The 23,988-nt window shown below is 43.0% G+C and overlaps 1 protein-coding gene across 2 annotated transcripts; it reads left to right on the forward strand.

The window, feature by feature from the left end:
* Positions 1–1,276: 1,276 nt before the first annotated feature.
* Positions 1,277–23,769, forward strand: LOC138969035 (maltase 1-like). 2 transcript variants are annotated; one of them, XM_070341726.1, is made up of 11 exons: positions 1,277–1,968; positions 10,598–10,720; positions 11,196–11,375; positions 14,800–14,957; positions 17,164–17,289; positions 18,008–18,130; positions 18,465–18,580; positions 19,593–19,776; positions 20,684–20,869; positions 21,137–21,271; positions 21,495–23,769. In XM_070341726.1, exons 1-11 carry the CDS (start codon positions 1,845–1,847, stop codon positions 21,843–21,845), a joined length of 1,806 nt encoding a protein of 601 aa, XP_070197827.1. In that variant the 5' UTR covers positions 1,277–1,844; the 3' UTR covers positions 21,846–23,769. The 2 variants fall into 2 exon arrangements, with proteins under 2 accessions (XP_070197827.1, XP_070197828.1); XM_070341727.1 differs by lacking the exon at positions 1,277–1,968 and adding an exon at positions 6,047–6,174.
* Positions 23,770–23,988: the final 219 nt, after the last annotated feature.

The raw sequence follows: 23,988 nt of genomic DNA on the forward strand, positions 1-23,988 counted from the left end.
AAATCGAGACGAGGGTCGTGGTGTATGTGTGTGTATGTGTGTGTGTGTGTGTGTGTGTGTGTGTGTGTGTGTGTAGAGCGATTCAGAGTAAACTACTGGACCGATCTTCATGAAACTTTACATGAGAATTCCTGGGAATGATATCCCCAGACTTTTTTTTTCATTTTATCGATAAATGTCTTTGATGACGTCATATCCGGCTTTTTGTAAAAGTTGAGGCGGGACCGCTGTCACACCCTCATTTTTCAATGAAATTTTGGCCAAGCAATCTTCGACGAAGGCCAAACTTTGATATTAAAAAGTACATGTAATTGTCTTTGACGAGCAAACTTGACACGCACCGTGCTGACAGTCAGACGCGATCGGCGCGCGCACAAACACTAAGACCGACTCTGAGGAGCAACCGGGAATGGTGCACCGCACTGACACACACACAACGTCACACACACACACACACACACGGACACTGAGACTGCACACACACACACACACGCCGCATACACACCGTGGCACACACACACACCGTGACACACACCGTGACACACCGCGCGCTCTCCCCCGCAGTCTCTATCTCCTCCCTCTCACTATCTCTCACATAATCCGGACATACATACACACGCGTCTCTCTCTCTCTCTCTCTCTCTCTCTCTCTCTCTCTCTCTCTCTCTCTCTCTCTCTCTCTCTCTCTCTCGCTCTCTCTCTCTCTTTGCCAAGTCAGCATAGTGTTACAAACAATTAATGACACTGTGGCATGCGCCTTTGATATTGCGTTTGCCGCTTCACGTGGAATTGTTGCACTGGGACAAAGACAGCTGTGTTTACAGTAAACAGTTACACCAATCAGAATTATAGTTTCATATGCCTGTGAGGGCAGTCTTGGGTGGTAACAAAGTTAGGTTAGGCTGTTACGTGTCGGTGCATTGTTTTTGTGTTAGCAATATGCTACTGAAAATCATCTCAGTCGTGAAAATGACAAACCATAAATGAACGGTACACTGACGTTCACACACACAAAAACCAAGTCAGTGTGTTAACCTGGAAGGAGCACGCGTTAGAAAATGTAGGCACGTGAATTTATGAACATTCTTTATACAGTTTCTTACAATCCCCATTCTACAGACTTCCACAACGCAAGTGTTTGTCTGTTCGGTCACAAGATATATATATCATTTAGAGGCTACTGCCAGCGAGGCATCCGCACATGACGCACGCACACACACACACACACACACAAACACAGACACACATACACACACACAGACACACGTACACTTCTGAACTGAACATCCGTAACACAATCACAACCTAGCCGGCGAGTCGTACATAAACTAAACTTGACTACTAATAGAGCGAAATGTCAATCCGACCCAGCTTTGCAGCTTGCATATCAAATTTACTGCGACGCCGACATTATTGAAAATATATTATAGCTACACATCATGTAGGCCTACACTCTCCCGAAGCAAAACACCCAACTACACACACACACGCTCTTTCGTGAGGACACAAAGCGAACGAGCGAGATACCGAGAGTGAGGGAAATAATCTTTGCAAAAATCAGAGACTGTGTGTGCAGAAAAAAACTTGTCAATCGAAGCCACGTACGTACGACCCTGAACGAGAAAATGGGAGCTGAAATTCGACCTGTGTTGAGTCGTGTATAATACTGTGAAAATGTCAATGTGTTGGTGTCATCGTCGGAGCTTTCTCAAGTAAACTTGCGCGGAGATCTGCAGTAGTGTCATACTAAACACGCAGCGAACTGAACTGTCTCTAAATAAACTGCATCGATCTCTATTCCACCTGTCTTGCAACTCTCGCTGAAGAAGAGAGAATGTGCATAAATGGGTTCGGCGATCAAGATAAAGCGGGTCGATTTTCGGACCAAGGCTGTTCTCTTCGTCGTTTTCCTGGCCATTTTATTCGTCCTACTGCACTATTTACGATGGATGCACACTGCTGTCCAGGGTAGGTACACAGATATCAAGTCACGTTTTCCAAGTTCACAGACACGCCTGAACTAGTTTGGAGTCAATGACCTTGGGACATTTTGAAGCCACTGTTTCGTAATTGGGACTGAATTTCCTCTGATGTTTGACTCCGAGATCATATCACTTTCTACACATTTGTAATGAAATCAATACGTACGGGTAGTTCTAATGCAGTTGTCAGTTTTGGTGGTATCTTGAAATATTTACAGAACTAAAGGCTTAACGCGTTTTAAAAAATTCACAATCACTGAGTAGTTGATATCTATTGATAATGAGCGATTGAACACGTCAGCACTGGGCATGTTCCGGGCTTCTTCTTCTTCTTGTTGCCGCTACATGTATTCATGGCGTTGGTGTGCGTCAGTGGTACTGTGATCCGTTAAAGTGCGCTGTCTCGCTCAGTACCGCCGACTTCAGCACTAGAGGTTTCTGTCGGGGTTACCCCACCCTTAGCTCCTGGTCAGAGACCTTACCTGGGAGCACAGGTAGCAGAGGTTTTAACGCGCCCCTTACCCGCGTGATGAACCCGTATGAGCACATAGGGTATTTACTAGTCAACAGCGGTGCCACCTGTTAACCACCCCGCTCTGATAGGAACACCGCCAGTTGGTCCAGGACAGCTTATTGTCGCTGCAATCCCTTATATCTAAGGGACGCCCCCTATCCGGCGCCTGGGGACCCGCCGGGTTGGGGATGGTCGCCCCGCCACCTAATTGGAGATAGCCTGACCCCGGATGTTCCGGGCTGATACTGACATTTCTGAATGCGGCATGCATACTATCACATCTACTGAGGTTCCCAACACTGCATGTAAATGAGTTTGTCTTGGAAAGTATGTCAGAAAAAAGAGTTGGAGCGAGAGAGAGAGAGAGAGAGAGAGAGAGAGTGTGTGTGTGTGTGTGTGTGTGTGTGTGTGTGTGTGAAAGAGAGAGGTAGAGACGGACACAGACAGACATACACACGCACACACATACACACACACACTCAAACACACTGATACGCACCCACGCGCACCAATACACTGCAAACACACTCCATCATATACATGCAAGCACACACGCACGCACACACATGCACACAAACACGTACGCACGCACAGACACACACACACACACACACAGACACACACACACACTGACACACACTGCACACTATCAGAGACACACTCACACGATTTTTTTGTTTCTTTTCATTTCTTTTAGTAATGTAGAACCAGCTAGACCACACTCAATTCGTAGAGGTTACATGCCGAGTCTCAGTGATCAGTGATGTACATTTTAGTCGGTCTCCGGTCTCTGACCGATCCAATTTCCCCAGGACCTATAGCTTTAACCCCAGCAGGACACAGGTCCGATTAACCTACAGAAGAAGTGGTCAAGGGTCCGATCGTTTTTGACAATGAAGCGGACATGCGGACTGTTCAATTTTCAAGAGGAAAGCTTGTTTCGGTTTTGCCAAGCGAAAGTAAACACTGCGTGAGGAAAGCTGGTTTCGGTTTTGCCAAGCGAAAGTATGCACTGCGTGTGACCAGTTTGTTGAGTGAACAAGGCACCATATGGGATCTGATTCTTTGAATAAATTTATCCTCAAGTTGGATCAAGAAGAAAAAAAGAAAACCGAACCCATATGGTGCCTCGAGTGCATGCATTCATTGGCTCAGCAATAAATCGTTTAAACCAATGGGAACCACCCGTGCATGTTCGCACATACGCAAGGCATTACTTTTCGTCATAATATCCGGAAAAACCGTTGTGCGTTCGAACGAAAATAAAACGAAAGAGAAACGACATGGGGCCGAAAAAAAAGCTCAAAGCAGATAAAAATCAGCAGACATTGATGTCCATGCTGCGTTCACCAGCCACTGTGGCTTCAGCTGAACCAACAACAACGTCAACCGAGAACGAACTCGTCGAAGTGTTTTTGTCCTTTTGAAATTGCAATCTCAGGACACTGTGTCCTATTGATTTTCAGTCTTCAGGACAATTGTCCTAAAGGCTGCTAGAAAAATGTACATCACTGGTGATTATTAAAAATAATGGTCGAAGTTGGCGGATCATGAAAAATGCGAGGTGTGTAACCTCTTTATTCCTCCTTTCTTCAGTTATTCAAAGAAAACAGGAGTTTTTGTGCGAAAGTTTGATCGAATCCGAATCATTCAACCAATCAACCTGCGCAGGCGATCGATTAATGCGCGGTTGTATAGTTCCGTGCAAATCATTCCATTCTGTTAACACTTCTTGTCAGTTTCCCTGTTTTAGACTAAAATCAAGTACACAGATATGCTGTTATTCTGCTGTGGCGGTAAAGGCAGATATTGTGTGTTCTGTTTATGTTTTAGTATCGCTTAGGATAATGTTCTTTCGTCAAATGGGACTAGCAGACGAACTTTTGCACCCGTGTTCCAACGTTAATTACTGTATGAAGTTCAGTTTTCTGGGGAAAATAGTGTATGAAACCGCTTTATGTTGTTTAAATTGATGAGATGTGTGCATTTGGTTGCGTGTGATCTGTTTATAAAATGACATATGGTTGAAAACTGACCGTCGGATTGCAGTCAGTGTTGTCGAAGAAACTGCGTTAAAAGAAGGGGAACTACTCTTGTCGGCTAGAGTATGAGTTACTTGCCTTGGGAATTTGCTTGTGATGAACGGTTTGTGCACGGCAGATCTAGATTCAGAAAACAACCTAACTCATGGATTTTATATGGAGATTCATGTGTTCAGGCCTGTAGTTGTTAATTTAAATGCGGTATGTTTGTATTGTTTGCTCCAGAGATGTATATTTCGTACGTATAGAGCGTTCGGAACTTTTCAGTCGCAAAAGTAGTACCAAAACAGAACAGCTTCTCAACCCATTGCACTATCGAGGATTCAGGCTGTTGCTGGCTCGTTATTTGTTTGGTTGCTGGGTCATTATCGAAAAATAACTAGCTCTACAAGTTTACAGAGGTAAAGAAGCAGAGGGGGGAATAAAGCGTGTTATTTGCACGTTGTATCTTATTTCCTCCCCTGTTTATTCTAACGTTCTGTTTGTTGAAGCTTTTACTGATCTAACACTTACGCGGGACGGCCGACACTGAATTGTGGTGACCTAGATACGGTCACAATAGCCGGATCTTAGACAGTGTTGAAAATGTATGCACATGACCTAGATAAACTTCAAACAGATAAAGGGCCTCTCCAAATGGTACAGACAATTTTACGAACGTACTCAAAAAAAGTTTTAATTTTACAGGAACACAGGTGTTGGAAATTAAAGTACTGGGAGGTAATTTCACTATGGAAGGTCATCAGACTCTCTTTCGCTGTGTGTGTGTGTGTGTGTGTGTGTGTGTGTGTGTGTGTGTGTGTGTCTCTCTCTCTCTCTCTCTCTCTCTTTATCTCTCTCTTTCTCTCTCTCTCTCGTTCTCTCACTCTTTCTTTCCCTCGCCCTCTCTGTCTCTGTGTGTCTCTCTCTGGACAATACGAAATTTTATGAGAATTAATTAGACCAAGAATAAATTGAAGTGAAGAGGATAGGTAACACCTTCGAACAAAATGCAAAATGACCGTGCTTTTGTTAGGCATGCTACGGTATACAGAATCTTCAAGGGATACGGGGGAGGGGGGGGGGCATTAAATACGTTCATGGTCGTTTAATAATCAACAGGGACTGAGCAACACCTGCACGTACTCTTTTACATATTGAAAATGTCCTGACGACTTCAGCCGCAGTATTCGATTGACAAAAAACTGTTACAGAACTAGACAAATCCAGACTTGGCCACATTGTCAGTTGAACTGATGACAAAAGGAAGTCGCTTGCTCATTTAATCAGTACTTCTTGCAGTCTTAGATGCTAGGAGATTGTCGTTTCCGCGTAGCATTCACAGTTATATATTGTCTACATTTATTTCCTTGTGTTCTTGTCTCACGCTCTAGCCCAATGAGTTGATTATCATTCTCACAGTGAATTTATGAATTTAGCTTAGATGGCTACTCCGTGTACCTGTGTTTCTCTGAACGCCTAGCCTCCAACTTACGGATGATTAGCCTACACTTGGTACCCGGTGTTACTTTCAAGGGAAGAGTCCCACTGAGCCAGTTTTGCCCGGTCCTTCGCTGCCGGGTGGTTTTGGTCTGTCGCGCGCTGTCAGACGTTACGCGGTTGCAACAGTGTTTGGAAGACTATTATTTTTAACCAAGTAAGCCATTTTATTTACTTTTGATACCTTTCTCAGTGGTGCGGCTTTCTTTCTTTTAATTGTGCATATATGTATATATATAGCAAGACTTCCCTTCTTTCTCTCTGTTACTTCTTCAGTGAGAAAATATCCAGCGATATTTCTCCGCAGGCCTAAAGTTCGGCCTTGACCTAGGCAAAATAACTTGCGCAGCAGCCGGCAGTGACAAGTAAATTATGGAAAACTTGAACGAAATTTACAGCTGCAGCACGTGGGTAGCACCCGCACAACGTTATCATTTAACGTTTATTTCGTGCGTAGTGTTCTTCTTCTTCAGCGTTCCAGCGTAGTGTTAAAATTGCGCCTTGCCAAGACTGACACAAAATATAGTTCTACAACTTCTCCTTACTTTGGTCATGCCATATATACCTTACAGCTCCGAATCATCCATGGTATCGCGTGGTATTTTGTCTCGACGGGGTGAATGAATATACATTGACCCAGTCTCGACAAAATACCACGCGATATCATGGATGCAGGGCCGGACCCAGGGGGGGGTTCCAGGGGTTCCGGAACCCCACCCCTGGAAAAAGCACCTTGCTTTGAGTGGTTGTTTTTTTTACTAGTTTTAGCACCAAAACAATGCTGCTCTTAACCCTCAAAACAAGGCCCAGAATGCACCAGATTGCACAGATTTTAACCGTTTTTCAAAAATTTTCCGGGGGAGCATGCCCCCGGACCCCCCTAGTTCGCGCGCCTGCAAAGCAGGCGCGCGCTTGTGGCTTCGCCACTTCGCTGATTTGCCCCCCCCCCCCCCCCAAAAAAAAAAGGAGGAACCCCCCCCTTACAACTCATTTGGTCCGGCCCTGTGGATGGAAGGATCTGTAACTTATATATGCGCTTTTGGCTCGGTCTCTCTCTCTCTCTCTCTCTCTCTCTCTCTCTCTCTCTCTCTCTCTCTCTCTCTCTCTCTCTCTCTCTCTCTCTCTCTCTCTCTCAGTCTCTGTCTCTGTCTCTGTCTCTCTCTCTCTCTCTCTCTCTCTCTCTCTCTCTCTTTTTAGACTAGTCTCTCAGTCTTTAGGGCGACTGGCCAGATGTAAAAAAGCAGATCACTGCTTACTCTATTACCCTCGTTAAATAAAGAATTGTTCTTGTTCTTGTTCTTGTTCTCTGCAAGTGCAAACACTTTGAAACACTTATGCTCTTTACATAGACGAGCTGTTAAATTAATTCTTTAAAAAAATACATCTCTCTCTACGTCTGATTTAAAAAAAATTAAAGATTCTTCCTATCAAATTAAGATTTACCTATAACAAAGGTGCAATGATGCGGCATAGAATTATGTCAGGGAATGCACCCACATTCATTGCCTCAAATTTCAAACTGAAGAATTCAAGAAAACTAAACAAATTAATTACCCCAACCCCTAGAATTGACCTTTACAAATCAAGTCTTTCTTATTCTGGCGCTTTATTGTGGAACTCCATTCCTGATTTAATTAAAATGCAATTCAGTTAAACTTCCTTCAAGGAACTGCACATGCTGTTTCTCTTGGAAATAAATAAATAATTATGTGATAATACTACATCATGGCTTGATATTCATAATGCATTTTGAAATGTCTTTTTAATTTGTTGACATGTTAATTATATAAATTGAATTGTAATTAACTTAACTTCTATTTTTTTTCTTGTTATTAATCGAGTTACCCTCAATGGGGGAGGGCCGGATGAAAAAAAGCATGTATACTTTGCTTATTCTGTTAGTGTTACCCTCGATAAATAAATAAAGTTCAAAGTTCAAAGTTCTCTCTCTCTCTCTTTGATTTAGGCCGGGTAGTAATGCACGATGCTTCATAACACGGGCAGTGAAAGCTTTCACTGTTTCGTGCAGCATACAATGTAATGCTTGGCAATGAGCATATCATGTAGCCCTACATAAATAACAAGAAATTCCTCCGAGGTAGGAAAAACACCCCCGTCAAAGGGAAATAACCTTCTCAGTTGGTGGCAGTGACTGAGTGAGAATGGTTATTTCCCTTTGACCATTAATATGTCCCTCTATAAGTCCTTGTATAATTTTAATCCACCAATAACTCCCTAACCGTGTGTTTGACTGGTCCCAATTTTTGTAAGGACCGTCTCAGGAATGTATAGAACCTGTTCACCAAGTTTGGTGACGATCGGTCCGTTCATTCTTGAGATCTATATGCGAACACAAACACACAAACACACAAACAAGCACATCGACCGAAACCTATACACACCCCTATACCGGGGGTGTAAATAAAGAAATTGTGCAACTTTCGTGTTCAGCTAATTATAATACACTGACTTGCATGGTGTTACAGTGTGCCTTGCCCTGCATCAGAGACATAGATAGAATGTATGTATGTCGCTGCCTGTATGCACACAGAAAGCGCTCAGTCTTTCTGCAAACAAAGAAGAGCTTCCTTTTGCTGCAAGTTCGTGTGTGCAAGCAAGATTCCTACATCCTACGTAACTTGGCCTGTACGTGTCAATAGAAAAACCGCCGACGCGCAGGGTATGAATAATTATTTGCTGCTTTTACCGCGGAATTCAATGATTATCTGTCGTTTCACTGTGCGTCAGTAGAAGGTATACATCTTTTGTTATCGTTTGATGCGTTGGGTAGATGACACGGGAATAGACCAAACAGACCGTGCAACAGACTTTATTATGTGTTTTTTGTGTGCTGAATGCGACCTTTTGTGTTTTGCAGCTGAACTAGAATACCGTGCACATCACAATTACGACCACATGCCGTGCTTAGTCCACCACTGATCAGTGAACAGCTGCAGCTACCTTCGATCGACTTTTTTTTTTAAATGCGATTGTGTTTTGTTTTATTTTGTCTTGTCGTGTTTAGTGTATAATATACTGTCCAACTGATTTGCTTCACCAGTCAGTGTTTCACTACGTAAGTGTGTGTGTGTGTGTGTGTGTGTGTGTGTGTGTGTGTGTCTGTGTGTGTGTGTGTGTGTGTGTGTGTGTGTGTGTGTGTGTGTGTGTGTATGTGTGTGTGTGTGTGTGTGTGTGTGAAAGAGAGAGACAAACAGACAGACAGACAGAAAAAGAGACAGAGACCGTTGAGTAGGCCCTACACATAACTAACAGTCTCTGGTGCCATCTCACTGATTGAGTGGAACATTATTATGGTGCCGTTTAGAAGAAGAAAAATTGGGGTCGCCGAACCTCTACTACTTAACGACATTTCTTCCAGTTTTAAAACAAGCTGGTTATGTGGTGTCATTTTAAATCTAAAATAGCTGCACAAACTTGTGTGAACTTTTTGACGGTTACTATTGACAATCTGTGAAATTGATTCATCAAAACATTCCCACTCAGCGCAGGAAACAATCATGCCGGATGTTGATATTCGGCACGTGTCCAAGTGGAGGGATGTTGTTATTCCATGCAAATGACCAGATCTGACATTTCACCGGAAGGACTGACTTAGCCTTTAAAGTTTGCTACAAAGTAATACATCAACAGGACCGGTGTAACACGAAATTTTTACTCCACAAAAAATATACTCCGGAGTAAATATTTCGTACGAAATTCTTACTCCGAGTACACTTTTCGTACGAGAAAAGAACTCCACACGGCACGAAAAAATTACTCCCTCCACGAAATTTTTACTCCCCATTTTTTTTACTTCCAGTAAAAATATCGTATGCAAAAATGGGATGCGGGCGAAGGGATAATGCCAATAAGTGATCTCGCGCACACGAATGTCGCGCTACCCTCCTTCCACCCCTTCCACCACCAAGACTAACAGGGGACAAGGGAGTAAAAATTTCGTACACCTGGCATGGGAAGTTAAATTGCTTGTGTTTGGGTGAAGTAATTTATTCGTTATTTATTCGTCAGGGGAGTAACATTTTTGTACGAAATGTTTACTCGGAACTCACCTGTCTTGGGGAGTAATTTTCTCGTGAAATGGGGGAGTGCCTTTTTCGTAAAGGGAGTAACTTTTTCGTACGAAATGTTTACTCCGGAGTAAAAATCTCGTGGGAGTAATTTTCTCGTGTTACACCGGCACGGTTGGCCTAGTGGTAAGGCGTCCGCCCCGTGATCGGGAGGTCGTGGGTTCGAACCCCGGCCGGGTCATACCTAAGACTTTAACATTGGCAATCTAGTGGCTGCTCCGCCTGGCGTCTGGCATTATGGGGTTGGTGCTAGGACTGGTTGGTCCGGTGTCAGAATAATGTGACTGGGTAAGACATGAAGCCTGTGCTGCGACTTCTGTCTTGTGTGTGGCGCACGTTAAATGTCAAAGCAGCACCGCCCTGATATGGCCCTTCGTGGGTCGGCTGGGCGTTAAGCAACAAACAAACAAAAATACATCAACAAAACCCATAGCAGCTGAGACACGATACATGTAGCTAAAGGAATCATCTGTTTCCTTCTCTTTACAACAGCTCAAAATCCAAGAAAGATGTCGGACAAGCGGCCACTGGAATGGTGGAAGACCAGCGTCATCTATCAGGTCTACCCGCGTTCCTACATGGACTCCAACGCTGACGGCATTGGTGACATCAAAGGTGAGTGTCAAAGCGTTTATGTTACTACCCATACTTGCGTCACCCTGATTATGTCGGGTATTGTTAAAAAGCAGGATACAGAGCAGAGACCAAAATCAAAACGTATCGAATAACTATCGATTCTTAGATCTAGGCATACACGGTTCTTAATCTTTACAAGCTCAGCGATATCTGTATCTTTGCAGTTGGCCCTACTGTCGATCGTATACTAATGGTGCTGACAATGCGTCCATTCATAGCAAACATATTTTTACAGTAATTAATCTTGAAGATTACTGTGACGATTTCGACAGTGGTGAAATAAAAATGCTTTGGACGATATTTATTTTAAATGTTGACAATTTTCATGTTCCTTACATCATTTAGTTTGTTCATGAACATAAACCGCTTGCCAGTATCCGCATCCATAATATTATTTTGAGGTCATTTTTATCCACAACGGATTTGACGCAATTCATGTTTATTATAATCTCAGGTGTGACGTCAAAGTTGGAGCACTTTGAGTACATCGGTGTTGGAGCGGTGTGGCTGAGCCCTTACTACAAGTCCCCGATGAAGGACTTCGGCTATGACGTATCAGACTTCCGTGACGTCGACCCAATGTTTGGCACCCTGCAAGACTTTGACGAGCTTGTCAACCAAGCGCACAAAAGAGGTGAGATACTGTTGCTATATGATTAGAAAGTGATACGAGAAATGTTACCTGTACATAGACCGGCACGGTTGGCCTAGTGGTAAGGCGTCCGCCCCGTGATCGGGAGGTCGTGGGTTCGAACTGAACCCCGGCCGGGTCATACCTAAAACTTTAAAACCTGGCGTCTGGCATTATGGGGTTAGTGCTAGGACTGGTTGGTCCGGTGTCAGAATAATGTGACTGGGTGAGACATGAAGCCTGTGCTGCGACTTCTGTCTTGTGTGTGGCGCACGTTAAATGTCAAAGCAGCACCGCCCTGATATGGCCCTTCGTGGTCGGCTGGGCGTTAAGCAAACAAGCAAACAACCTATACTGTCCTAGACCTGTCTTACCTTGCTGTTATCAGTATTTTTGCCCTCTTTCATTACGATGCTATGGTATTTCTGTAGGTCTCCACATATGTTTGTTTATAAGGCGGAAGTGACCTCCCCTTGTACACAATAGGCCCTCAGAGGAAGCCTACGGACAGACTAGAATAGAACATGCACATAACACAGATTATCCCCCCCTCTGCTTCTTTCTCTCTGTAAACTTGTAGGGCTAGTTATTTTTCGGTAACTTACCCAACAACCAAAATCACTTACCCAACAACGGGCCTGAATCCTCGATAGCTCATGGGTAGAGACTGTACACATTGTGGATCTACTTTTTGCGACTCAAAAGTTCAGAACACTCTAAAGTACAAAATATACATTTCTGGAGCAAACAATACAACCATACCGCATTTAAACCAGCAACTACAGGCTTGAACACATGAATCTCAATATAAAATCCATGAGTTTGGTTGTTTTCTGAATTCAGATCTGCCGTGCACAATCGTTTATCGCAAGCAAGATTCCAAGGAAAAGTAACTCTCATACTTTGTCTAGCGACACGAGTAGTTCCCCTTCCAGATTTCGGCTTCATCGACAAGACTGCAATCCGACGGTCAGTTTTCAACAATATTTCATTTTATAAACAGATCATACGCAATCAATTGCAAACATTTAATCAACTTAAAGAACATGCAGCGGTTTCATACACTATTTTGCCCCAGAAAACTTAACTTCATACAGTTTTTAACGTTGGAACACGGGTGTAAAACTGACTTCGTCTGCTAGTCACATTCGAGGAAAGAAAATTTTCTGAGCGATACCAAAACATGAACAGAACACACACTATCTGCCTTTACCGCCACAGCAGAATGACAACATAACTGTGTACTTGATTTTAGTTCAAAACATGGAAACTGACCAGAAGTGTTAACAAAATTGAATGATTTGCACGGAACTATACAACCGCGCATTAATCGATAGCCTGCGCAGGTAGACTGGTTGGGTGAATATGATTCGATCAAACTTTCGCACAAAAACTCCTCTTTTCTTTGAATAACTGAAGAAAGGAGGGATAAAGAGGTTACATACCTCGTCTCAGTGATTATCAAAAATAATGGTCTCAGTTCGCGGTCATGAAAAAGCTCGCTGAAGCTCGCATTTTTCATGATCCGCTAACTTCGACCATTATTTTTGATAATCACTGAGACTCGGCATGTAACCTCTACATGTCTGCACAGCACACACACACACACAGCAATACAGCACACCGTCTTGTACCTCCTTCTGCCCTGCCGAAGTCGGGGTATCCTTTTTGAGTCACTTGAGAAAAAGTGACTCTATGTAATCGGTCAGTGTTAGTCTGTCCGGCCGGCCGTCCGGCCGGCCGTCCGTAGACACCACCTTAACGTTGGACTTTTCTCGGAAACTATCAAAGCGATCGGGCTCATATTTTGTTTAGTCGTGACCTCCAATGACCTCTACACTTTAACGATGGTTTCGTTGACCTTTGACCTTTTTCAAGGTCACAGGTCAGCGTCAAAGGAAAAATTAGACATTTTATATCTTTGACAAAGTTCATTGGATGTGATTGAAACTTTGTAGGATTATTCTTTACATCAAAGTATTTACATCTGTAGCCTTTTACGAACGTTATCAGAAAAACAAGGGAGATAACTAGCCTTTTCTGTTCGGCAACACACAACTTAACGTTGGGCTTTTCTCGGAAACTATAAAAGTGACCGGGCTCAAATTTTATGTGAACGTGACTCCCAGTGACCTCTACACTTTGACGTCTGCTTTGGTGACCTTTGACCTTTTTCAAGGTCACAGGTATGTCTTGAAGGAAAAAAATTGAAATATCATATCTCTGAAACTATTCATCGGATTTGATTCAAACTTTATAGGATTATTCTTTACATCAAATTATTTACATCTGTATTGTGTTGTGAATAGCAATTTCTTCCTGTCCATCTGATGCCTCATATAATATTCAGAACTGCGAAAGTGACTCGATCGAGCGTTTGCTCTTCTTGTTAATCCACCGAACAATTAATATCCACAGCCATGTGTGTCTCCTGCCTCCGAACCACTGTGCTCCGAACACACACGCTACAGAGCTCGACTCGATGTGCGCAGTTTCGTATAAAAATTATTTTCCAAAATTCCCCACTGTGTTTTATAAAATAATCATATTATGAAAGCACATACATTCTTATCTTAGTTGTTATGTATTCATTGTTAGTAAACATCGGCATTATTCATGTTTTACTTTAAACGCAATCATTGTTATTTATAGATCACAGGCACCTGATGTAAGTAGGTCACACACGTGTAAATGTTGTGCCCAGTCCTTGTTTTTGTTTCTGTTATTATTTTAGTTAGCAGGTCTAGTTGAGCACGTATTAAGTATCATGTACCCACTACTAGTCATTGTGCATTTTAGTTAATGGACTGATGATGTCATTTGTATGGAGTCGACGCACGTGCGAGGATATGTATGTGTGGGAGGAGGGGGGGGGGCGGGAGATGGAAGCTTGCTGTATGTTATGTAATGTATATATTGTGTGTGATACGTGGAAATGTGATACTATTTATTTGCATGTATGATACAGGTACAAATGTGATAATTGTAGGCTTATACTAGTGATTACTGTGTGTGATACATGAAATGTGATATGAATGCCGTTTTTATATGTTATACTCTTACTTTCTCCCAAGCGCAAGACAAATTCTTCTATGAAAATTGAAGCCAATAAAATTTGAGTTGAGTTGAGTTGAGTTGTATACATAGCCGTGATGAGAGCCACGAGCGATAGTCAAAATTAAAGTTATTGTTAAAAGAACAAGCACTCCATTCCAGGCAGTAATCGAGGATGAAAGTCGATTGTTCATTTTGATACTGTACTTATAATATTCTCGCATGTACCAGAAGACTAGTTTCGATTCGGCATAACTCTCATTTACTTTCGTTGTTTACTGTCATAGCGCTTTTTTGGTGCTTTTTTTCAATTTTCTTTTTAGATTATTTATACCAACCAGTGTCCAATGAAACAAGGACTTGTGATTATCAGGCATCAAGATCATCGTGGACTTCGTTCCCAACCACAGCAGCGACAAGCACGAGTGGTTCCAAAAGAGCTGCCGTGGAGAGAAGCCCTACGACGACTATTACATCTGGCGCGACGGAAAGCGGGATAAGGATGGGAAGCCTATACCTCCCAACAACTGGGTAGGATTTTTTTGTCCATGAGATAAGAGAGAGAGAGAGAGAGAGAGAGAGAGAGAGAGAGAGAGAGAGAGAGAGAGAGAGAGAGAGAGAGAGCGATTGAAGGGGGAGGGCATATAGCTCTACACAGACGGACAGAGAGAGAGAGAGAGAGAGAGAGAGAGACAGACAGACAGACAGACAGACAGACAGACAGACATAGAGTTAGAGAGAGAGAGAAAGAGAGAGCTAGAGAGAGACACAGAGAGACACAGAGAGAGAGAGAGATTGAAGGGGGAGGGCATATAGCTCTACACAGACGAACAGAATTGAATTGAATTGATTTGAGTTGAATTGAACTTTATTTTACAAGGATTTAGATTTAAGGCTACGCCTTTTCTTACAATCTGTCCTTGGGACGCATAAACACACAATTATATAATTAAAAAAAAAAAAAAAAAAAAAAATTTAAAAAAATAATAATAAAAAAATAAAAAAATTAAAAAAATTAAAAATTAAAAAGTTAAAAAGTTAACCAACAAAAGGAGGTCGGAAAACGTGATAATAAAGATGACGATGATGATGATGATGACGATAATGATGATGATAATGATGATGATGATGATAAAGATGAGGCATGAAGAGCATACATATGTGGTTATTCATAAAATCAAATGCATACTATGCAGGTAATTATAAATACAAGCTGGTGGCAATCGAACATGTAGCAATAGAGTAACAAAAATATGTTCAGAATATACAATGCACAGCATATTTTTGACGTAATACTAAGTTTGGTAAGTCAAAAGGCGTTAAACTACTCAGACATTAAGTGGTTTTTTACACATTTTTTAAAACTTTTTAATGACTTTAGGTGCTTAAAGGATGATGGAAGTGAATTCCAAAGTGAAGTACCCGAAAAAGCAAGACTGGTCTTATACAGCTCAATTCGTGGAATTGGTGGGATCAGGTTGACCGACCCATATCTGTGGGTAGCTTTATTAAATAATGATGTAATGTAAATCGGCACTTTACCGTGATACAATTTATGCATGAAAATGGCTTTGCTTAACTTGAGATGCTTTTCCAGTGGAAGAAAGTTGAGAGAGAGAGAGAGAGAGAGAGAGAGAGAGAGAGAGAGAGAGAGAGAGAGAGAGAGAGAGAGAGAGAGAGAGAGATCAAATCAAATCAAATCAAATCAAATCAAATCAAATTTTATTTTACGAGGGTTGTGGCATAAGCAATATAAACGAGCTTCTTTTCAACCAGCCCTCGCCCAGAGAGGGACTATTCTAATCTTAAATACATATATATATATATATATACAAACGTAAAACAATTACAAAAGATAAGCATGACAGTAAAAAAAAAATTAAAAAATTAAAAATGAGAGAGAGAGAGAGAGAGAGAGAGAGAGAGAGAGAGAGAGAGAGAGAGAGAGAGAGGGAGAGAGAGATTGAAGGGGGGGGGGGCATATAGCTCTCCGCACAGACGGACAGAGAGAGAGAGAGAGAGAGAGAGAGAGAGAGAGAGAGAGAGAGAGAGAGAGAGAGAGAGATTGAAGGGGGAGGGCATATAGCTCCACTCAGACGGACAGAGAGAGAGAGAGAGAGAGAGAGAGAGAGAGAGAGAGAGAGAGAGAGAGAGAGAGAGAGAGAGAGAGAGAGAGATTGAAGGGGGAGGGCATATAGCTCTACACAGACGGACACAGAGAGAGAGAGAGAGAGAGAGAGAGAGAGAGAGAGAGAGAGAGAGAGAGAGAGAGAGAGAGAGAGAGAGAGAGAGAGATTGAAGGGGGAGGGCATATAGCTCTACACAGACGGACAGAGAGAGAGAGAGAGAGAGAGAGAGAGAGAGAGAGAGAGAGAGAGAGATTGAAGGGGGAGGGCATATAGCTCTACACAGACGGACAGAGACAGAGAGAGAGAGAGCGAGAGAGAGATAGAGAGAGACAGAAAGAGAGAGCGAGAGAGAGAGAGAGACAGAGAGAGAGAGAGAGAAAGAGAGAGAGAGAGAGAAAGAGAGAAAGAGAGAAAGAGAGAGAGAGAGAGAGAGAGAGAGAGAGCGAGAGAGAGAAAGAGCGAGAGAGAGAAAGAGAGAGAGAGACAGAGCATACGGTATTACGACTTTCATCTTCTGTAAATGTGTATCAATCATGTGAACTAACTAAAAAAAAAATTAAAAAAATAAAAAATTGTTTTAAATTGAACCGACTCTTCGGTTTGACCAGCTGAGTGTATTCGGTGGGACTGCGTGGCGGTGGCACGAGGGGCGAAAACAGTTTTACTATTCTGCCTTCCTGCCGGAACAACCCGATCTCAACTTCAGAAACCCTGAGGTCGTCAGAGAAATGAACGTAAGTATAGCACTTAGGCCAAAAAAAAATATAAGTGTGGTTACGGTAACATAGCAACAACAAAAAAATAGGGTAGGAAGGTAGGCAATCACTTTTTTTTTAAACTTTTTTTTCTAATGTGTACAAATTGAACCTACTTGACAGGGAAATAAGTGTGCGACTCTGGCGCTTTCGCTTTCATTGCGCTTTCTGCACTCGTTTTCTTGGGTTTTTTTGTGTGTTTTTTTGACAAATGTAATAAAAAGTTATAGGGTCGGCCCCTAAAAATAGGGTAGGTCGGGTTACCGTAACCACACCTATTATTTTTAGGCCTTAGTGTAAGCGTGGTTCCAACAGACGCTCTACTGATCTAGGGGGTCCTCGGACCTCAAGTTTGATTTTTTAGCAGGTCAAATGACCCCCTCAGAGTAACTATAGAGGGTCCAAGCTCCAGGAGGACTTTTGGAAGTTTTGCGAGACCTCCACTTAAATTAAATGTTATTAGTTATAATTATATAGGTTATTGTATTTACACTTTCAGTTCGCGTCAGTACAGATCTGCAAGATAATTTCTCATTTTCGAAATCAAACCATGTGTACGTTCTTGTCATTCAATACGGTACGATGATAACGCAAAAGTAGTGCGTCCCGGGACCGTGGGCGGGCGGGGGGGGGGGGGGGGGGGGGGGAGTCATTTAAGCCAAGCCGTCACACTACAACGTTACTCTACTGTTGCCAGGACGTGGTGCGGTTCTGGATGCAGCATGGGGCGGACGGCATGCGGGTGGATGCTCTGGAACAGCTGTTTGAGACGGAGGACCTCAAGGATGAGCCACGGTCCAACCTGCCTGGCATTCCACCGGTCAGTCACACATATTTTTAAAAAACCTAGGCAGATACGTTTGAGTGCAAATCTTTGTGATGAGGCCGTTTATTGTAAAACAAGTTATAATTATAGTTGGAAAGGCCATTCATTCATTCCCCAACAATATGAAGCAAACAGATTGGTGTTACATAGGGTAGTGTCTCTACGGTGGAACCTACAACACAGACACCAAAATCAAATTCGCGAAAGCAAGGTTCCCGCGTTTAAACCGACTAAAAATCAGAAAAGCTAAAACGCAACACGCTTTAATTTCGTCTTGCTTGTATCTGTACGCCATGCAATAATATTATTACATTGTTTATGTGTGCAGTTTCAACATGAATATCTGAAACACTCGTTCACGACGAAGTTGCCAGAAATTGGTGACATTGTCCGAGGCTGGAGGAAGGTCATGGACGAATTTGAAAGCAAGGACGGCAGCTCAAGGTTAAAGAAGGAGAGAAAGAGATTTCTTTCCCTGCGAAGTTCGAGTGCATGAGCGATGAGTAGTGTTCTCTCCCTTTTGTAACAGAAAAAAGAGTTTCAGGTTAATACGGAACAAAGGGAGTTTTCTTTCCCATTACTTTGATGCCGTCTTTTTTTTCGCATATGATATCTGAAGTTAACAGCATTTTTTAACTTTGCGTTCTTTCCAGCGTTTTGCCGGAAGGTGGGTTTTAAATATTACGGATTTATCTGCATAGTTTCAGCATACAAACTACATATACAGGGTGACACAAAAAAAACGGTCATCACCAAAAGTCGAATAACTTCAGAAATCTTATTTAGATCAACACAAAACTTCAGCCACAGTATGTCAAGCCTATGTAGCAGAAATCCCCGAAGTGTCAAGTCTGTACTACAAACACTCTTTGTTTCACTGGCGCACAAAAATGTGCTCTATATGAGCTCCCCGGCGCTGCAGGCACACTTGGATCAGGGGGCAAAAAAAACCTAAACTTGAATAACTTTTGAAATAATTAATCAATTCTTTTTTTTCAGATTTACCAAGTGGAACCAATGTTCTATGAATGTACCAAATTTGAGCTTCGAGATGGCATGGACTACGGAGGAAAAGACATTTATAGTTGAGGCATATTTTCGGCTGAAGTCAATCCATGCAGCTCAATTGCAATTCAAAGAACGGTTCGGATGTCGTGAATGTCCTGTCCACTCAATGATCTACAGATGGGTCAACAAGTTCAGAACCCATGGGACTGTGCGTAACCTCAATGGTAAAGACACTAACAGACAATCCCACTCTGGACGACCGATATCATCAAGGACACCACCCCATGACCGGTTTTTTGGTGTAACCCTGTACATGCCTTTCCTTGATACTTCTCTCTTCAATTCGTTAGTATTACAGGTATCGATTTCAAATAGATGTTGCTATTTTCTCTTTCTGGACATGTTTACAGTAATTGGCATTTCCAATGTTTCTTCTTTTTCGTGACAGGTTTATGGTGATTGAGACCTACGAGGCCCCGGAGGATCGCAACCGTTTCTATGGTTACGGCAGCAACCCATTCAACATGGACCTGGTAGACGGACTAAAGGCGCCTCTGACTGGGACTCACATCCGGGCACTGGTGGAGCAAGAATACATCAAGCTTCCGGAACAAGGCTGGCCTACCTTTGTGGTGAGTTTAATACTCTCGAACCAGCCTCGCAAGGTTTATGCCGGAGGAATGTCATGGACGAATTTGAAACCAATGCCCACCTCCCCCTTCCCCTACCCCCAATCCACTCACACACTCATCAATCACCAAAACCTCATAACTGAGTATATTAGGCCTATATATATATGATGGACTAGATGATTACCCGCTTCGCCGGGTACCGGCTTCGCCGGGAAGAAGTAGAGCCGAATACCAGGCTGCGCCTGGGACCCGGCTTTGCCGGGTGTACGCCGGCTTCGCCGGCGCACGAAGGAAAGGAGATAAACGCGCAAAACACTTGGAGACCGTTTAAAAATAGTAACGTGCAGTGACCTTCTAAAAATAGTAACGTAGTAACGGGAATATGGATTGACGCCACACGGAGGAAGGGAGATAATCGCGGCTGAAAACACTGGAGAAGATAAGAAAGAGTTACTGGTGGTGGATCCAGACAACAACAACAAAATCGGTTCAGCGCGCACAGCGCTGTGCGCTGAGAGCACGTGTTGAAATATCTCATCGATGAGGTTGTGTCCGGGGTGTAGCTGAATACGGTGTCCAAATTTGAAAAAGATCCACCGAGAACTTTGGCCGTGCATCGCGAACAGACAGACACACAGACACACAGACACTAGTCGTATATATATATAGATATTATGTATTTATACAGATTGCACCATGGTCTATGTCTAATTCACACTGGAAACTGTCTTTGTTTATAGTCGGGCACCGTAAGGGGTTCGAGGCTTCTTTTTATTTTCTAATTTTTTTATTTGGTTTAATTCCATGGTCAAATTTGATCGTGTAGCTGATCAAATTAAGAACTATAGACGGCACTTGCGACACCCAGAAAACAAAACTAGACTCGTCTTGATCTTCTGGTCTACAGATGGGAAACCACGACCGTAAGCGTGTGAGCAGCAAGTTCGGCGCGGAGTACGTGGACGCCTTGAACATGCTCCTGCTGACTCTGCGCGGCACGCCCTGCACGTACTACGGGGAGGAGATCGGCATGCAGGAGATCAAGGTCACCTTTGAGCAGACCCAGGACCCCTGGGGAAAGAACTTCGGGCCTGTGAGTTGTTGGTTTATGAAATATGCAAATGTTTATTATAGTTTGGTGGGATACAATTTGCGATTGCGATATGGCAGAACGTGAGAGAGAGTGTGTGTGTGAGTGTGTGTGTGTGTGTGTGTGTGTGTGTGTGTGTGTGTGTGAGAGCGTGTGTGTGTGTGTGTGTGTGTGAGAGAGAGAGAGAGAGAGAGAGAGAGAGAGAGAGAGAGTCAGAGAGAGATTACCATATCATAGAAGTATCCTTGATATTATTACCATTATTTACAGGACCGTTACCAAGAGTTTTCCAGGGACCCCTGGAGGTCACCCATGCAGTGGGACAGTTCCAAACACGCTGGCTTCACCAAGGGGTCATCACCATGGTTACCTGTGCATCCGGATTACACCATGCGCAATGTCAAGGTCAGTTGTCTTTGGCTGGTCGGAGTTATCTCCGCGGCGTGTGTGTGCGTGCGTGCGTCCGTGTTACTGATTAGTCGTAACATTCCAACAAAAGATTTTGGTAATAAGAACATTTTTGCTAATTTGTACTGTGGGAGGAATCCAAAACCCACTTATTTGTGGGAGGGTTTCACTTACGCGTCCTTTTCCTCAGGAAAAAAATCAACCTCTGTATTTTTTTCAGGTTCAGCGAGAAAGTCCTCAACAGACGACACTACAGCTTTACGCGGCTTTGGCCAAGCTGAGACAGGACCCCGTGTTCCAGAGAGGAGAGCTCCTCTTCTCCGTCACTGATGACAACATTCTCTCCTACGTCAGACAGATACCTGGGAGTGACGTCAGCAGGTACTTCGTGGTTTTCAACTTCGGGAAGACCAAGTCCAAGAACGACTACTCCGGTGCCCCTGCCAGTAGCGCGAAGGGCGTGGTCATTCAGGCCACGTGCAGTTTGATTGACAGGGTCAAGGACAAGGAGGTGGGGCTTAACGATCTGGAACTGGCGCCCGGGGATGGGATGGTCATCAAACTACTTTGAGTCGATTCGTGACGTAGTTGTGATGTTTCGTCATTTGTCATTATGTTGCATTTCATACCGTCGAAACGTATCGACGCTGTCAGAGTCAGCGCATCAGATGACGTCCGCGCTTTGACAAACCAATCCACGAGAGAGAGAAAAAAGTTTTTTCTTTTCTCTTTTCTTACATTCCACTATGTTCATAATCAGAATCATTGTAGCCCTTGTATTTTTTTTCTTTCACCGCGCTTGCTGGATCTTAGACGACTCAGAGCCTCGCAAAAGTGTTTGTATCTCTGTCTGAAACTGTTCGGAGTTTTTGATTAATACTTCATTCAACCCTCAAACACGGTAGAAACTTGACAATCATTAACCACTGTTTAACGGATTATCGTTGTCAACAACAAAAATAAATGATTCTGAAATATGAACGACACGGTCCGAATGATGTGGGTCGTGGACGATCCACATGGAGTTAAAGAAGGCATTTTACGGTGTTTATCTTTATTGATGTCACAGGGGAGGCTACCGCTTCTTTCACAGCAGACTCTGCACCCGAGTTGTTGGCCTTTAAGTCAACACCGGTTGATTGTGGAATTCTGTTTGTGATGGGGTCTGGTGGTTTCCGATTGTCTGTATTGTTCATGGAAACCTTCGGGTTTGCATAACAGTTTTTATAGGGCTAAGAAATTAGCCCTAACATTTTCAATCCTGTTTGATTGCACTTCGCCTCCCGAGGTGATCGTAGTGTTTCGGCACTCGGTTACATTGAGATGGCGTGGGTCGTGTACGACCCATACTCTGCAAAGAGGCAGTAAAAAGTGTATCCCTATTCAGATGGTGTGGGTCGTGTGCGACCCATACTTTTTACGTTGAATCTTTTTGGAAGAATGGATGGTACGCGACCCACATCATCCGGACTGTGTAGTCCAAAGCCTGCTCCGATGAAGGTTGTAGAACCGTAACACTATGTCATATTGATTGATGGCACAGCACCGCCACATAGATCAAGTTATCCAGGCTGTAAAAATGGCAGTATGTCAGACTTACTCGGAACGGGTGAGCAGGGTCTTCGTTCGTTTGTTTCGACGAACATCGAGGTACTTTTAGTTCAAATGAACATGGTGCTCATACAAAATCTGCCGGTTTTCAAACAGCAGTTTTGAAAAACGAGAAAGTTAAAGCGATCGTCTAGCGTATGTTATCTGTGACAGATGAATTGATGGATGGATGGATGGATGGATGGTTGGGTGGTTTCTTCATTAAGGTCATAGTCCCATATGAGCGAGAGAGAGAGGGGGAGGGGGGGGGACAGAGAGAGAGAGAGAGAGAGAGAGAGAGAGAGAGAGAGAGAGAGAGAGAGAGAGAGAGAGATTTCTCATAAGGACTTCAAACTTGTTTGTGTTTCAAAGTGAGCCTCAGAGTACTTAGGTTGTAATAGCAATACCTTTTATCGTCAGTTGATATAGCAGATTTGTATTGACCCCTGAAGTATTTAGATAACAGTAGATTGACGCACACAACATGATTACATCATAAGTACGTTCTTCGAATGCTTAGGTGAGTTGAAAAGCTGATAGCTTTTTGAAGAAGTTTTGAAAATGGGCGTAGTTGTTTTTCTGTTTTTCTGCTTGCTTGTTGTTTTATTTTCTGTTTCTTAACTCAGGCTGTAGATGAAATTCATGAGCTGAATAAAATGACAAAGGTAGGACTTTAATACACGTCGCCTGCTCATTATTAAAACAGAAAACGTGTTTGATTCAAAATGCAATGTAAACAAAATTCACGTTAATTGCTTTGAGCGTAAACTATGAAATGGGATGTACATGAGTTTTATTCGTTTCGAACTGAATTAAGACATATCGTTTTTGAATGCTCCGTGTTTGTATGGCAATGTTTTGTTTTGGGTAAAACACGTGACATTATGAAAACAACATAGCATGTGCTTGCGGTTTGTCTCCCTGTCTTGTGTGTATGTATGTGTGTGTGTGTGTGTGTGTGTGTGTGTGTGTGTGTGTGCGCGCGCGCGTGTGTGTGTGTGTGTGTGTGTGTGTGTGTGTACGTCAGCGTGTGTGTGTGTGTGCGCGCGCGGGCGAGCGTCCTAGCATCTGTATGAAACTGACGAGCATTTTAAAGTAGTCAGTCGAAACTCAGGTGGTGACTC

This window comes from Littorina saxatilis, linkage group LG6, assembly GCF_037325665.1.
Source record: "Littorina saxatilis isolate snail1 linkage group LG6, US_GU_Lsax_2.0, whole genome shotgun sequence".
In the NCBI taxonomy this organism is placed as follows: Eukaryota; Metazoa; Mollusca; class Gastropoda; order Littorinimorpha; family Littorinidae; genus Littorina; species Littorina saxatilis.

Excerpts from the sequence above, each read along its gene's own strand:
- LOC138969035 (XM_070341726.1), top strand. The coding sequence starts at position 1,845 with ATGGGTTCGGCGATCAAGATAAAGCGGGTCGATTTTCGGACCAAGGCT. Across the intron at positions 18,131-18,464 it reads ACCTGCCTGGCATTCCACCG|TTTCAACATGAATATCTGAA; the intron begins GTCAGTCACACA and ends TTATGTGTGCAG. Across the intron at positions 18,581-19,592 it reads AGCAAGGACGGCAGCTCAAG|GTTTATGGTGATTGAGACCT; the intron begins GTTAAAGAAGGA and ends TTTTCGTGACAG.